General features: G+C 45.3%; 1 protein-coding gene across 8 annotated transcripts in view; it reads left to right on the top strand.

Annotated features, from left to right (window-relative positions):
• palld (palladin, cytoskeletal associated protein) overlaps nucleotides 1-12,736 on the top strand; it is a 485,446-nt gene extending 472,710 nt beyond the window's left edge. For all 8 annotated transcript variants that reach the window (XM_069941703.1, XM_069941714.1, XM_069941705.1 and 5 more), the window contains 2 exons: nucleotides 2,366-2,499; nucleotides 4,311-12,736. In XM_069941703.1, the coding sequence (XP_069797804.1) occupies nucleotides 2,366-2,499; nucleotides 4,311-4,483 (307 nt within the window). In that variant the 3' untranslated portion in view covers nucleotides 4,484-12,736. The remainder of the gene's footprint in view (nucleotides 1-2,365; nucleotides 2,500-4,310) is intronic.
• The last annotated feature ends 3,477 nt before the right edge of the window (nucleotides 12,737-16,213 follow it).

Raw genomic sequence — 16,213 nt, 5'->3', positions numbered from 1 at the left:
TTTTAATTCCACCACCCCCCCTCCAGGCCATGAGGCTTCTGAACTCTGGGGACGCAGGACCAGCATATGTTACGTGAGACTTATAAGAGATATGTCACATAAAAAATATTTCTGATGCAATTTATCCGTGAAAGTAACCAGCTCCATGGTCCGGAGAAACACTAACTCGTTTTTTATTGTACACTGCAAGGTTTATGGGGTATGAATGACAAATAAATACGACATAACTTGAAATTTGTAAAATTGTCCCTTCCCATGCCTCTGGAACTAAGTTTCTTTCTCTTCTTCTATTTTATATTGTACTTTTTATGTTTGTTATTTTGAGGGAGGGGTGTCTGGGAAGAGCGGATTAGGGTGTAAATACCATCATGTATGTAATTTCTAATTTTTTTATTTTTGGAACATATTAAATAAAATATTCAAATAAAAGCCATTGGGTCTCGAGCAAAGGTTCTCAACCTTCCCTTCTCACTCACATACTTAATAGAGGCAATCCCTTACCAATCACAGAGCAATCAGGGGCCACACTGCTCGAGAGAGAGTGTGCTCTTTGGTGCTTTGCCTTTTAAGACAAAATTTTCCCCTCACAATAATAAAATAATTTTCAGAGAACATTGCCTGGATTGGGGAATGTGCCCTATGAAACAAGGTTGATAGAGCTGGGGCTTTTTCTCTTTGGAGCGACAGAGGTGAGTTAACAGAGGTGAATAACATCATGAAGGGGCAACCAGCACCTTTTTTCCCCAAGCTGGTGATTGCCAATACCAGAGGTTATCTGTACAAAGTGAAGGGAGGAAAATTTAGGGGAGACGTTAGGGGTATGTTCTTTACACAGAGAGTGGTGGGTGCCTGGAATGCCTTGCAGGAATGGTGGTGGAGGCTGAAACATTGGGGGCATTTAAGAAGCACATGGATGAAAGAAAAATAGAGGGTCATGAGGTAGGGAGGGTTTTGGGGTTCTTTTGGGTTAGGAAAATATAGGTCGGAACAACATCGTGGCCCGAAGGTCTGTAGTGTGCTGCAAGGGTCTATGTTCCTCCCTTCACTTTGTACAGATGTCCACTGGTGTTTGCCACTCCCGCCCTGGGAAAAAAAAGGAGCTGGCTGTCTACCTTCTCTATGCCCCTCATAATATTGTAGACCTCTATTAAGTCTCCTCTCATCCTCCTTTGCTCCAAAGAGTAAAGTCCAATCTCTGCTAATCTTGCCTCGTCGGATATATTTTCCAATCCTGGCAACATCCTGATCAATCCAAAAAAACACACAAGTGCTGGAGAAACTCAGCAGGTCAACATCAACTGATAATCTTGATAATGAGAAGGGTCGTAACAGCGCATTATAGTCATCGAGTTACACAAGCCTGAAGGTCACCTTTCAGCCCATCTCCTCCATGTTGGCAGTATAATATCCCCGAGCTAGTTCCTCACTGTGCTACGCCAAGATACCCCTAAACATTTGCTGGAGGAACAGAGCGGGTCGAGCGGTATCAGTGGGAGAAAAGGAATGGTCAAAGTTTCAGGAGAGAACCCTACAAGACTGGCGAAATGTAGAAGTGCAGCCTGTGTAAAGAGGATAGGGAAGGGTGTCATTGGGGTCCCATGTGGATTGGTGTCACACTGAGCTCTACCAGCAGATTGCGTTTCCACTATCTGCATTGAATCTCTGTAAACCTATACCTCTTCATGAACCTGTAAAAATGACCATTGTAATTGTACCCATCTCTATTTCATCCTGTGGAAGCTTACTCTGTGGACCTACCACCCACTATGTTTCCATCAGGTCCCTCTTTATGGGTGGCACAGTTAGCGTAACACTATTGCAACGCCAGCAACCCAGGTTCAAATCTGGCGCTGTCTGTCAAGAGTTTGTATGTTCTCCCCATGTCTTCTCCAGGTGCTACAGTTTCCTCCCACCCTTCAAAATCTTATCGGGGTTATTGACTCTTTGGGGTATTTGGGCAGCATGGTCTCATGGGCTGGAAGGGCCTGCTACTGAGCTGTTAAAAATAATAAAATCCTTTTCTTCTCACTACTCCCCTCATGATTTTATTTACCTCTATAATGTTGCCCTATGTTCCAGGGAAAATATCCCACTTTCCTGATAATTCCAGTCCTGATGACCGCTTTATGAATTGTGTCTGCACCCTTTCCAGCTCAGTGATGCTCTTCCTACAGCTGAGCCATTACAACAGCCCACAAGGGTGGTCTCACCAACGTCTTGCAAGTGACGACCTAACGCTTGTACTTGATGTCGTGATGTTCTGTTGAGGACAATCTACAAAACAATGGGAGATTTTCGGGGCGTGGGATTAATTGGTGGGATTTCCTCCTGTACTGACACTCTTGACAAATATTCCACTTCCCAGCATGCACCATGACAACAGAGGTTACATCTGCCTGCTCATTCAGCCAACCACAAAGGAGGATGCTGCCTGGTACACAGTGTCTGCAAAGAACGAGGCTGGAATCATCTCCTGCACCGCCAAGCTAGACGTTTACTGTGAGTCCCACTCTTTCTTTCTCAGCTCCATTCATAACACTTCACTGCTGGATTCCACCACAGGCATGGGCTTTATTGCATCAATGACCAGGGTTCGAATCCGGCGCTGTCTGTGAGGAGTTTGCACGTTCTTCCCTTGCCTGTGTGGATTTCCTCCGGACGCTCTGGTTTCCTCCCTCCTTTCAAAGCTTAAATGGGTTGTAGGTTAATTGAGTGTAACTGGGCGGCATAGCTCATGGGCCAGAAGGGCCCGTTACTATGCTGTATGTCTAAAATAAAATTAACATATAAACTCCTTAAAATAAACTTCATAAACTTCATAAAATGGTGGCGGATTCGAACCCAAATCATTCACACTGCAATAACGGCAGTAACAATCCCTTCCCTCTCATTTATTGACTCAATAAACTCATTCATTCTTCTCAAAGGTATTCAAGGATAGATAGCAAATGCTGGCTATTCCCCAGAGTAGGGTATAATGCTCTGCCCTTAGGGTGGAATGGTTAGTTGTAGCGGTTATCACGTTGTTACAGCACCAGCGACCCCAGGTTCGAATCTGATGCTGACTGTGTGGAGCTTGCACGTACTCCCCATATCTGCATGGGTTTCCTCCCATTATAGTCAAAAATGTATGGGGGTGGAGTTCATTGGAGTATTTGGGCACAGGAGCTCATGGGCTGGAAGGGGCCTGTTAATTTTTTTTTTAAAGAAAAGAAGCTGCAGATGCTGCCAACCCGAAATAGAAACAGGAAATGCTATGACTCCCCGCAAGCCGGGCGGTATCTGTGGGAGAGCGAAACAGATGATGTTTCCATTCAAAGGCCCTACTGAGGGCATATTAACTGCTTCACCTTCCACAGATGCTGCCTGACCTGCTGAGTTATATTCCACCCCCCCAACAAGTTTTTCTAAATTACAAAAAAATGTTGTCCATGGTTGAAATATGAAATACAAGAGTGGAAATGACTTGCCTCCTGGAGTGTAGAAGAATGAGGGGAGACTTGAAAGAGGTGTACAAAATTATGCAAAGTGTGGACAGAGTAGATAGGCTTTTTCCACCATGGGTAGGTGAGATACAAACCAGAGGTTAAGGGTCAAAGGGGAAATGTTTAGGGAGAACATTCAGGGGAGTATCTTCAAATAGAGAGTGGTGGAGGTGTGAAACAAGCAATCAGCTGAAGTGGTGAATACGGGCTCCATTTTAACATTTAAGAAAAATACGGATAGGAGAGGTATGGAGGGCTAGGTATGCAGACCAGTGGGACTAGGCACAGACTAGAAGGGCTGAAGGGGCTGTTTTTGTGCCGCAATGTTCTCAGTCACAAGCGTGAAGAATGGTTAAGCTCACCAAGGCCTCTGACTACTTCGTAGTCCCAGGCTGCCTATTTTGACCTATGTGACTCTCCAAGATAACATGTGTTCCCACCTTTTGAGCTGTGCCCCCCGCCTAATGAAGACAAGGTGCTACTGAAATATCTGGAGGCAAGGCAAGCATGTCACCCAGGGATAGGACCACCCGAGGTTGTCCGCCTGATGGGCAATCTCAATCCTTGCATGTGGTGAGGGTGAGTTGGGGTTGCATGAAGACTGCTTCGTGTATTCGAGAAACACAGCAGGTCACGCAGCATCCAGAGGAAGTGTAGGGAGGGCCTGGGCCCCTTCATCAGGAATCACCCTTTACTTCCCATGGGTGCTGCGCGACCTGCTGAGTTCTTCCAGCACGTCCAGTGCATTGTCCTCGGCTCCAGCGCCCGCGGACTTCCCCATTTAACGGCTGCATGTCGCTTTCTTCCAATGTTCTTCCCCTTCAGCTCCTCAGTGGCACCAGACCCCCTCATCCAAGCCGAAGAAGGTGCGGCCCTCCACGAGCCGTTACGCTGCCCTGACTGACCAAGGACTGGACATTAAGTCGGCGTTCCTGCCGGAAGCCAACCCCATCCACCTTGCCACTCAAACCAACCTGGTGGAAAGCGATGACCTGTAGCTCAACTCTCCGCTGGGAAGCAAGAGGGGTTGATGGGACTCCGCAGCGGGGGTGGGGGGGGGAGGGGGGGCAGCTTCTTAGGAGGAGCGGCTGCAACCTGACCATCATTTCCTAAACAATTTCAGGATACTCTGAGAACCTTTAACTTTTTATTTCGAAACACAAGTCAACAGAAAAAAAACACAAGAGACGAGGTGACGAAATGTCAGACTCTTGTCAGGGGAGATGATTTTGCTGATCAGACAAGAATTGGAGTGGATTTGGTTTTGCACATGCACACATTTGTTACCCATGTCTCGCTTGCATGGCTGAATTGTGTTGTAGGTATTTTGCTACACAATTGCTCTGATTTATTATTAGTGGATACATGCACATTAGTAAATCGATATTGAAATATAATTATTGTATATAATCAGGTAATCCCTCTCAGTTAGGGCCTGAGCTGAAGCCCGTAGCATTCAGGTTGCATCAGGAGGGAAGTGTAATGCATTCTGTTGGGGAAGGAGCTATTATAACAGTTCCAGTGTTGGCCCTGAGGCAGAGACGGAAGCTTTCTTGAGCCCTAATTAGGAGTTAGTCCTCACCATGCTGTCTTTTTCCCATGACGTCGACTCAATTTGGAAGTGAGGTGGTTTTTTGTCAGGGAGAAAGATGATGTGGCCTTCCCCACAGAGGTTTGTGCCTTGCTTTCAGTATTTGCAGTCGCCTATCCGAGACACTATTTTCCCTTCGTGCCAAGGTGTTAAATGTTGGACCATTTAACCCCATTTCTGCGGCACCCCAGGTGCTGGACAGGAACTGGCTGGGTTGAGGAAGGCTAGAGAACGGTCATCTTCACCACAAATCCTCTACGAAGTCAGGGCAATGTCGCAACCTCTTGACTTTGCCCTGTTGAAGGCATCTGCTGGGGAGCAATAGGGTGTACGCCACCTCGCTCAATTGTTATCAGTGGAGGGGGGGCCTGGGTGTGTGGGCATGGGGTAGATTCTTGAAAACCACCAGAAATACAGATATTTCACAGTGTAAAGGGGCAGGACTTTCCATCTATCGCAAAGAAGCCATGAGCCTTATTGCTCAACGCAAGCCCAAAGGACCCAAAGGATTGTACAGGTCATCTTGTGTGATTTCTCTCATTGAACATCCATGTTCAGGGTAAGGCTGCTGTTGTGCCCTAGTAGAACTTTATCTGGGTCAGGATCAGTGGCTTCATTGTCAGGGCGTGTCTTCTGCATCTTGACCATCAGCCACAACAATTTCCTCCACCTTTCCGACAGAGTCTCGGGGTCAGGTTGTGTCCAGGAGAGATTCCAAATCCCCGAGTTCAGGCCAAGGTCCTGGAGTCGGGTCATCCCCTCCCCTCCCACCCTCTTAAAGTACTCCTCTCCTTCACCACATACCCCACTCTAGCATTGAAACAGAAGGTGACTGCACCCTTTCTGCAAGGACATAAAAGCCACACAGACAGCCATTGATTGTCCTTTACCCAGCCTGATGCACGTTGAGAGGACACACCTCTGGGGAGGGGGGGCGGGGTTGGATGCACATTTTGTACTCCCCGCACTCTAACAACTTGTCCACTTCTGCATATTGTTCAGCATCAAATAGAAACAGAAAATACTCAGGCAATCTCTGTAGAGCAAAGAACAAAGTTAACATTTCCGCTATGACCTTCCATCAAAGCTTCAATAAGCACTTTCATGTATAAAGTCACATTGGTTCCGCCCGTGTGTGATTTTCTATGGCTTTCAAGTTGTCTATTGTGAAATGTGATCATTGCAAACTTCTTCGAGTTGATTACTGGGAGGGAGTCCTGGTTGGGGTGAGTTCAGAAGGCATTGAGGAAGTGACGGTGGTGTGAGTTGATGGGGATCCAGGGGGAGGAAATATTTCCAATGTTGCTGCGAATCTTCGTTCAAATAACCTGCTGAGGTAAAGGTCTCCAAAGCTAATGCTGGGTTGGATGTCTTGTATCCAAATTCAGCAGGTTTATCGAGTTTTATGATGACGTATTGATAAAAATGAATGGTCTGTTCGATCCCATCAGAGTCCCGACTGTATTGGGTGTGCTTCTGGAGAAACTCGTACATCAGCGGCTTCCCTGTCGTACAGGCCATTCACGAACCAGAGGGGCTTTTGCAACAGGCCAGTAGATTCCTTGTTAGTGACACCAGATCTTTCTTTTAACCAAATGGTTAAATCCTCGGTGGGATTTGAATACTTGTCACTCCCGACCTGCCTGGGTCAAATAGAGAAGGTTACAAAGTGAGATTACAGTGAAGGTCAATGCAAGTTAAAATGCCATGGTCACGGTTAATTACCACAATTCTCCAAGGTCATTCTGTTGGATATGAAGATCCTTGGTTCTGATACTCGGGTTAATGTCGGGGAAGTCTATGGGGTGAGATAAAGCTTACATTGTGTTCCACTCAGTTTCCAGGATAGCTCTGTCCTGCTAACCACCCCCTCCCCCACCAATAAAAATATACAATACAAAAAGCGATTGCAATTTGCAGCCCTGAAGCTGTAATTAGAAACCCCGTTGGTAGGAATGAGGCCCCAGCGTGGTTTTGGGCAACAGAGGGCATCGCTTTGAACTGAACCCGGGGCGAAGAGTGCTGGAGTGGCTACTCCAATGCTAACTGCACCCATTTAAGACCACACCCCACGGCAACCTTCAGTGGGTGAGCGGAGGTACATGGGGTGAGGACAAAGAAAAACGATATCCTCGAGGGGTTGGAAGAAACTCTTACAACAAAAGCAGCAGCCACACTGGAGCGGTGGAAGCTGACAGCGGATGTGATGGGACGCGCCAAGCAACTACACGGTGGCACAAAGTAGCTTTGCTTTGTATAGAAAACGACTTTACTCAAAGGAATAATGCACATATTATTATTTAAAATATGCAAAATTAAATGTAAACTTAGCTCAGTTTCTGCAATTTTGTTTATTGAGATATTACATCAAGAATTGTTCTATTGTTATTTAGTAATGTATATGCCCGCCTTTCAACTCAATATTTTATAAGGAGGGCGAGGAAAATTAGTTTATCTGGTTTCATCCATTTAGCTGCAATGTTTTTAATTAAACATAAGTTGAGCCTGATTATTTGTTTTAACTCTGAAGTAGGAATGGTTGGAAACACAGGTGGAATTGGGCTGCAGATAACACCTTTCCCAATGTTTCCAGGTCCAAGCAAGAGCTCCAAACATGATGTGTTCACGCATTCCTCCACAACCACCTGTCCAATCCATTGCTCACTTTAGCAGTAAGGGGATGTATTTAATGGCAAATGCTTTTTTGTTTTCCAAAGCCCCTGTAAAGTGGGTTTATTTTTTAAATCTGCTGTGTTTGCTGGTTTTGGATTGTTTTAAGATTTTGTGTTTTTGTGGGGAGAAGGAGGGGGTTTTAAATTTAATAAAAATGCTGGAACAATTTGGATGTCGATTGTATTTTTTTGATGTCAGGATGCAGAGTTGAGCAGGGAGCGGTGCAGAAGCAGCTCTCCTTTGGACCGATATCCAAGTGGCCAGTGATTGACAGGGAGCTCCGAGACAGCAGCAAGGGAGTGTTACACAGAGAATCAATATGCCCCATTGGTTTGTGCTGGGCCATGTGGAGGGTTAGAGAGAAGGGCTGGATCTTATTAAAAACAGTAGGATTGGTAAGTCCCTGGGACCAGATGAGATATACCTCAGGTTACTAAAGAAAGCGAGGGAAGAGATAGCTGTGGTCCCCCCCCCCGGCCACAGAGGAGGTATCAGAGGTTTGGAGAATGGCAAATGAAGTCTCCTTATATTAAAAATGTAATGGAGAGAATCCTGCAAATTGGAGACCAGGGAGCCCTGCATCAATGGTGGGAAAACTATTTTAAGGAACTCTTAGCGACAGGGTTTATGAGCATTAGAGAGGTACACTTTTTGAGGGTCAGCAAGACTTTGTGAGAAGGTTGTGCCTCACAAGCCAAATTTTGAGACAGTAACAAAAGAAAAATGGTAGATGTGGTGTATATGGATTTTAGCAAGGCACGTGACAAGGTCCCTCTTGGGAGACTCCTTCAGGAAGTCACGAGGTATGGGATATAAGGAAATCCACTGTGTGGTTTCAGACCTGGATTTCCTACAAAGGCAAAGCGTAGTAATGGATGGAGCCTCTTATGCCTGGAGGTCAGTGACTAGTGGAGGTCCACGGGGATTTGCTCTCCCATCCTTGATCTTTGCAATTTTTTACATTTGACCTGGACAAAGAAGTAGAGGGATGGTTCAGTAAGTTTGCAGATGGCATGAACGTTGGAGGTGTTGTGGATAGCGTAGAAGATTGTTGTGGTTTACAACAGGATATAGATATGATGCAGAGTTAGGTGGAATAGTGGCAGATGAAGTTCAATCGAGATAAGTACGAAGTGATACATTTTGGAAGGTCAAACCTGAAAGCAGTGTAAATAGTTAATGGTAGGATTCTTAACCATGTGGAAGTCGCCAAGTTTATTGTCATCTGATTGCAAAAGCACAACATGACGTAACGCCGTTCTCCGGTCCTCAGTGCAAAACACGCAGACACACAACCAGACATAAAACACATACAGAGAAACAATACATATTCAGGATAAGTATTCATATAAATTACTAAATAATTTTTTTTCATGTAAATGAGACTCGGATGGTTGGTGTGAGAAGTTCCTTTGGTCGTTCAGCATTCTCACTGCTCATCAGAAGAAGCTGTTTCTCAGCCTCGTGCCACTGGCTCTGATCCTCCTGTATCTCTTCCCTGACGGGTTTAGCTGAAAGATGCTGTGTGCAAGGTGGAAGGGGTTCTCATTATATGCTCTCCTCAGACAAGAATCCCGGTAGATCATGTCGATGGAAAGGGAGAGGGAGAGGAAGAATCCAGTGATCCTCTCTGCTGTTCTTATTAGCCGCTTTCAGATGCTCGGACGCAGATAATGTGCCATCAGACGCGGCTGGGGGAGTGCAGCTGGGATGTTCAGGTGACTGCCGAGAAGACTCCTTTCTGTCACTTGAAAGTGCCAGCTGAAGGAGAGCCACGTCTGAGTGAACGCCAGCTCCTGTGGACTGTGACCTTAGTCCCACTGTTGCTGGGGGATTCTTGAAGCCAGAGATTATACCTACAGGAGGAGGGTTAGGTAAGTGCTCATCCTGGCCGGGTTCTCAACATTCAGGTGGCCACACTGGCGTAGAATTGATGGCTTTACATCGGGATATTTTGGCCACCTGAAATTGCCTATTGTCTGTGAAGTGACCTAAGCATCAGTGGGGCATTTTGGGTCCAAATAGAGATCTCTCTGGGGTTTCTGAGCAGGTTGATAGGGTAGTTAAGAAAGTTTATGGTATCTGGGGCTTCATGAGGAGAAGGATGGAGTTGAGGATTTATGAGTTCCTGTGGCAGCTCTAGGAAACTGGTCAGATCACACTTGGAATATTGTGTTCAGTTCTCTTTTCCTTAGTGCAGGGAGGATGTAGGGGCTTTGGACAGTGGACCCTCGGTGAGCAAGAGTAGAGCCTTAATGCCCCACAAATACAGACATTTAACAGTCCTTACAGGTACTGCAAAGAAGCCGTAACCTTACTGCCCACCCCAAGCCCAAATGACCCACCTTATTCAGGTCACCTTTGGTATTTTCTCTGATTAAACATTCATGTTCAGGGTGTGCTCTGCTGTTCTGCAATAGTACTTTATCCAAGTCAGGATCAGTGGCTAAGTGTCGGTGCGTGTCTTCAGTTCCTTGATCATCAGCCACATGTGTGCATCACAGCAAGTTCCCCCGCCTTACCGACAGAGCCTCTGCGTGAGGTTGCCTCCAGGAGAGATACCAAGTCCCCGCGTTCAGGCCACGTTCCTGTTCCCCATGATCTCCCGGAGCAGTCCTTTACAAAGGACTCTGGTCATCCCTCCTTCCACCCTCTTAACCTCCTTCACCACATACCCCACTCTAGCATTGAAACAGAAGGTGACTGCACCCTTTCTGCAAGGACATAAAAGCCACACAGACAGCCATTGATTGTCCTTTACCCAGCCTGATGCACGTTGAGAGGACACACCTCTGGGGAGGGGGGGCGGGGTTGGATGCACATTTTGTACTCCCCGCACTCTAACAACTTGTCCACTTCTGCATATTGTCCAGCATCAAATAGAAACAGAAAATACTCAGGCAATCTCTGTAGAGCAAAGAACAAAGTTAACATTTCCGTTATGACCTTCCATCAAAGCTTCAATAAGCACTTTCATGTATAAAGTCACATTGGTTCCGCCCGTGTGTGATTTTCTATGGCTTTCAAGTTGTCTATTGTGAAATGTGATCATTGCAAACTTCTTCGAGTTGATTACTGGGAGGGAGTCCTGGTTGGGGTGAGTTCAGAAGGCATTGAGGAAGTGACGGTGGTGTGAGTTGATGGGGATGCAGGGGGAGGAAATATTTCCAATGTTGCTGCGAATCTTTGTTCAAATAACCTGCTGAGGTAAAGGTCTCCAAAGCTTCTGCTGGGTTGGATGTCTTGTATCCAAATTCAGCAGGTTCATCGAGTTTTATGATGATGTTGTGATAAAAATGAATGGTCTGTTCGATCCCATCAGAGTCCCGACTGTATTGGGTGTGCTTCTGGAGAAACTCGTACATCAGCGGCTTCCCTGTCGAACAGGCCATTCATGAACCAGAGGGGCTTTTGCAACAGGCCAGTAGTTTCCTGGTTAGTGACACCAGATCTTTCTTTTAACCAACTGGACCTAAACCCCCCTCAACCTCGGTAAGATTTGAACCCATGTCACTCCCGACCTGCCTGAGTCAAATAGGGAGGGTTATAATGTTAGGATACAGTGAAGGTCAATGCAAGTTAAAATGCCACGGTCACGGTTAATTACCACAATTCTCCGAGGTCATTCTGTTGGATACAAAGATCTTTGGTTCTGATGCTCGGGTTAATGATGGGGAAGTCTATGGGGTGAGATACAGCTTACATTGTGTTGCACTCAGCTTCTAGGATAGCTCTGTCCTGCTAACCACTCCCTCCCCTACCAGTAAAAATATATAATGTAGCGAAGTATTCTATACTGAGCTACTATAGAAACATTGTGGAATCGCTGTACACATTGATGGATATGCTGGGAAATCAATGTAAAAGCTGTGGAGTCTAGTGCAAGACTGACACCTCCAGGCTTGCGTGCTGGGCTTATATACATCACTGCTTCTGTTATATAGGCCGGTAGTAACATCATCAGCCCAGATAAAAATGTGTGTTGGATGCAGGTCAATTTCCCGCGTTTTCCACAGCACGTCCGTCATTTTGGGAGCCGGTTCACTTGCTGGTAAGTGGGTCACCACAATACCACAAAAAGCGATTGCAATTTGCTGCCCTGAAGCTGTAATTAGAAACCCCGTTGGTGGGAATGAGGCCCCAGCGTGGTTTCGGGCAACAGAGTGCATCGCTTTGAACGGAACCCAGGTCGAAGAGTGCTACTCCAGTGATTTAGAGCCACACCTCACGACAACTTTCAGTGGAGGTACTTGGGGTGGGGACGAAGAGGAACGATATCCTCGAGGGGTTGGAAGAAACTCTTACAACAAAAGCAGCAGCCACACTGGTGCGGTGGAAGCTGACAGCGGATGTGATGGGACGCGCCAAGCAACTACACGGTGGCACAAAGTAGCTTTGCTTTGTATAGAAAACGACTTTATTTAAAGGAATAATGCACATATTATTATTTAAAATATGCAAAATTAAATGTAAACTTAGCTCAGTTCCTGCAATTTTGTTTATTGAGATATTACATCAAGAATTGTTCTATTGTTATTTAGTAATGTATATGCCTGTCTTTCAACACAATATTTTATATGGAGGGCGAGGAAAATTAGTTTATCTGGTTTCATCCATTTAGCTGCAATGTTTTTAATTAAACATAAGTTGAGCCTGATTATTTGTTTTAACTCTGAAGTAGGAATGGTTGGAAACACAGGTGGAATTGGCCTGCAGATAACACCTTTCCCAATGTTTCCAGGTCCAAGCAAGAGCTCCAAACATGATGTGTTCACGCATTCCTCCACAACCACCTGTCCAATCCATTGCTCACTTTAGCAGTAAGGGGATGTATTTAATGGTAAATGCTTTTTTGTTTTCCAAAGCCCCTGTAAAGTGGGTTTATTTTTTAAATCTGCTGTGTTTGCTGGTTTTGGATTGTTTTAAGATTTTGTGTTTTTGTGGGGAGAAGGAGGGGGTTTTATATTTAATAAAAATGCTGGAACAATTTGGATGTCGATTGTATTTTTTTGATGTCAGGATGCAGTGTTGAGCAGGGAACGGTGCAGAAGCAGCTCTCCTTTGGACCGATATCCAAGTGGCCAGTGATTGACAGGGAGCTCCGAGACAGCAGCAAGGGAGTGTTACACAGAGAATCAATATGCCCCATTGGTTTGTGCTGGGCCATGTGGAGGGTTAGAGAGAAGGGCTGGATCTTATTAAAAACAGTAGGATTGGTAAGTCCCCGGGACCAGATGAGATATACCTCAGGTTACTAAAGAAAGCGAGGGAAGAGATAGCTGTGGTCCCCCCCACCCCACCACCCCCCCCCCCCGGCCACAGATGAGGTATCAGAGGTTTGGAGAATGGCAAATGAAGTCTCCTTATATTAAAAATGTAATGGAGAGAATCCTGCAAATTGGAGACCAGGGAGCCCTGCATCAATGGTGGGAAAACTATTTTAAGGAACTCTTAGCGACAGGGTTTATGAGCATTAGAGAGGTACACTTTTTGAGGGTCAGCAAGACTTTGTGAGAAGGTTGTGCCTCACAAGCCAAATTTTGAGACAGTAACAAAAGAAAAATGGTAGATGTGGTGTATATGGATTTTAGCAAGGCACGTGACAAGGTCCCTCTTGGGAGACTCCTTCAGGAAGTCACGAGGTATGGGATATAAGGAAATCCACTGTGTGGTTTCAGACCTGGATTTCCTACAAAGGCAAAGCGTAGTAATGGATGGAGCCTCTTATGCCTGGAGGTCAGTGACTAGTGGAGGTCCACGGGGATTTGCTCTCCCATCCTTGACCTTTGCAATTTTTTACATTTGACCTGGACAAAGAAGTAGAGGGATGGTTCAGTAAGTTTGCAGATGGCATGAACGTTGGAGGTGTTGTGGATAGTGTAGAAGATAGTTGTGGTTTACAACAGGATATAGACATGATGCAGAGTTAGGTGGAATAGTGGCAGATGAAGTTCAATCTAGATAAGTATGAAGTGATACATTTTGAAAGGTCAAACTTGATTGCTAATGGTAGGATACTGAACACTACGGAAGAACAGAGGGACCTTGGTGTCCTAATCCATTGATCTCTCAGGGTTGCCGTGCAGGTTGATAGGATAGTTAACACCCCCTATAGTATTTTGAGCTTCATTAGCCAGGAGGTTGAGTTCTGGAGCCATGAGGTAATGTTGCAGCTCTATAAATCTCTGGTTAGACCACACTTGGAATATTGTGTTCAGTTCAGGTCACCTCATTACAGGAAGGATGTGGAAGCTATGGAGAGGGGGCAAAGGAGATTTATCAAGATGTTGCCAAGATTGGAGAATGTGTCCGATGAGGCAAGGTTAACAGAGCTGGGGCTTTTCTCTTTAGAGCGAAGAAGAATGAGAGTCAACTTTATAAGGTCCTCAAGATTATGATAGGGTGGACAGTCAGCACCTTTTTCCTGGGGTGAGAGTAGTAAACACCAGAGGACATCTGTACAAAGTGAGGGGAGGAAGGTTTAGGGAAAATGTAAGGGGTGGGTTTTTATACAGAGCCTAGTGGGTGCCTGAAATGCATTGGCAGAGACAGTGGTGGAGGTTAGGAACATAGGAACATAGGAAGTAGGAACAGGAGTCGGCCAAAAATGGCCCATCGAGCCTGCTCCGCCATTCAATACGATCATGGCTGATCTAATTTATGACCTAACTCCACCTACCTGCCTTCTCTCCATATCCCCTAATTCCTCTATCATGTAAAAATTTATCTAACCGAATTTTAAATATGTTTAATGAGGCAGCCTCAACCACTTCCCTGGTTAGAGAATTCCAAACATTCACTACTCTCTGGGAAAAACTATTTTTCCTCATCTCTGTCCTAAATCTACTCCCCCGAATCTTGAGACTGTGTCCTCTCGTTTTAGTTTCCCCGGCCAGCTCAAAAAACCTTCCTACATCTATCCTATCCATATCCTTCATAATCTTATATGTTTCTATAAGATCTCCTCTCATTCTTCTGAACTCGAGCGAATACAATCCTAGACGATTTAATCTTTCATCATAAGTCAACCCCTTCATCCCAGGGATCAACCTGGTAAACCTCCTCTGGACCGTCTCCAAAGCCAGTATATCCTTCCTCAAATATGGAGACCAGAACTGGACACAGTACTCCAGGTGCGGTCTCACCAGTACCTTGTACAGTTGCAACAGTACCTCCCTACTCCTGAATTCAAATCCTCTAGCGATGAAGGCCAACCTGTTGCACCTGCAACCTAACTTTTTGCGATTCATGCACAAGCCCTCCCAAGTCCCTCTGCACAACAGCATGCTGTTGTTTTTCACCCTTTAAATAATATTCAGCTCTTTTATTTTTCTTGCCAAAGTGGATAACATCACACTTACTAACATTGTACTCCATCTGCCAGACCTTTGCCCACTCATCCAGCTTAACTCTATCCCTCTGCAGACTCTCCACATCCTCATTACAATTTGCTCTTCCACTCAATTTGGTGTCATCCACAAACTTGGCTACACCACATTTTGTCCCCTCCTCCAAGTCATCAATGTAAATGATGAACAGTTGTGGGCCTAACACTGACCCCTGCGACACCCCACTTACCACTCTCTGCCAACCTGAAAAACTCCCATTTATCCCGACTCTCTGCCTCCTGTCAGACAACCAATTTTAAATCCAGGCCAATATACTTCCCCGGACTCCACTTTCCTGTAACTTACCGATAAGTCTCTTGTGCGGCACCTTATCAAACACTTTCTGGAAATTCAAATATACAACATCAACCTGTTCCCCTCTATCCAACGCACCAATTATATCCTCAAAGAATCCTAACAAGTTTGTCAAACAAGATCTTCCTTTTCTAAAACCATGCTGCGTCTGCCTGATTGAACCCTTACGTTCCAAAAGTTTCACTATTTCATCTTTAATGACGGCTTCAAGCATTTTTCAACTACAGACGTCAAGCTAATTGGCCGATAATTTCCAGTCTTCTGCCTACATCCCTTCTTAAAAAGTGGCGTGACATTTGCTGTCTTCCAGTCTGCCGGGACCTGCCCAGAATCCAAGGAATTTTGGTATAGGACCACCAATGCATCAACTGTAACTTCTGCCATTTCCTTCAGAACCATTGGATGCATATCATCAGGACCAGGTGATTTGTCTGGCTTGAGTCCCATTAGTTTCTCCATCACTACTTCCTTTGTAACAACTATTTTATCAAGGCCTTCCCCAACATTCGCATCCTTAACTCCACACTTAGGCATGCTGGACGTGTCTTCCACCGTGAAGACCGACACAAAATATTTGTTTAATGCCTCGGCCATTTCCTCATTTTTTGCTACCAGTTTTCCTTTCTCATCCTCCAAGGGTCCTATGTTAACTCTGGCCACCCTCTTCCGTTTTATATCTTTATAAAATTTTTTGCTTTCTCTTTATATTTTGTGCCAATTTACTTTCATAATCCTTTTTCCCATTTCTTATTACCCACTTT

The sequence above is a fragment of the Narcine bancroftii genome, chromosome 1, assembly GCF_036971445.1.
Source record: "Narcine bancroftii isolate sNarBan1 chromosome 1, sNarBan1.hap1, whole genome shotgun sequence".
Taxonomy (NCBI): Eukaryota; Metazoa; Chordata; class Chondrichthyes; order Torpediniformes; family Narcinidae; genus Narcine; species Narcine bancroftii.
Note: the sequence above shows the minus strand (reverse complement) of the source record. Positions and strands in the feature narration are given on the sequence as shown.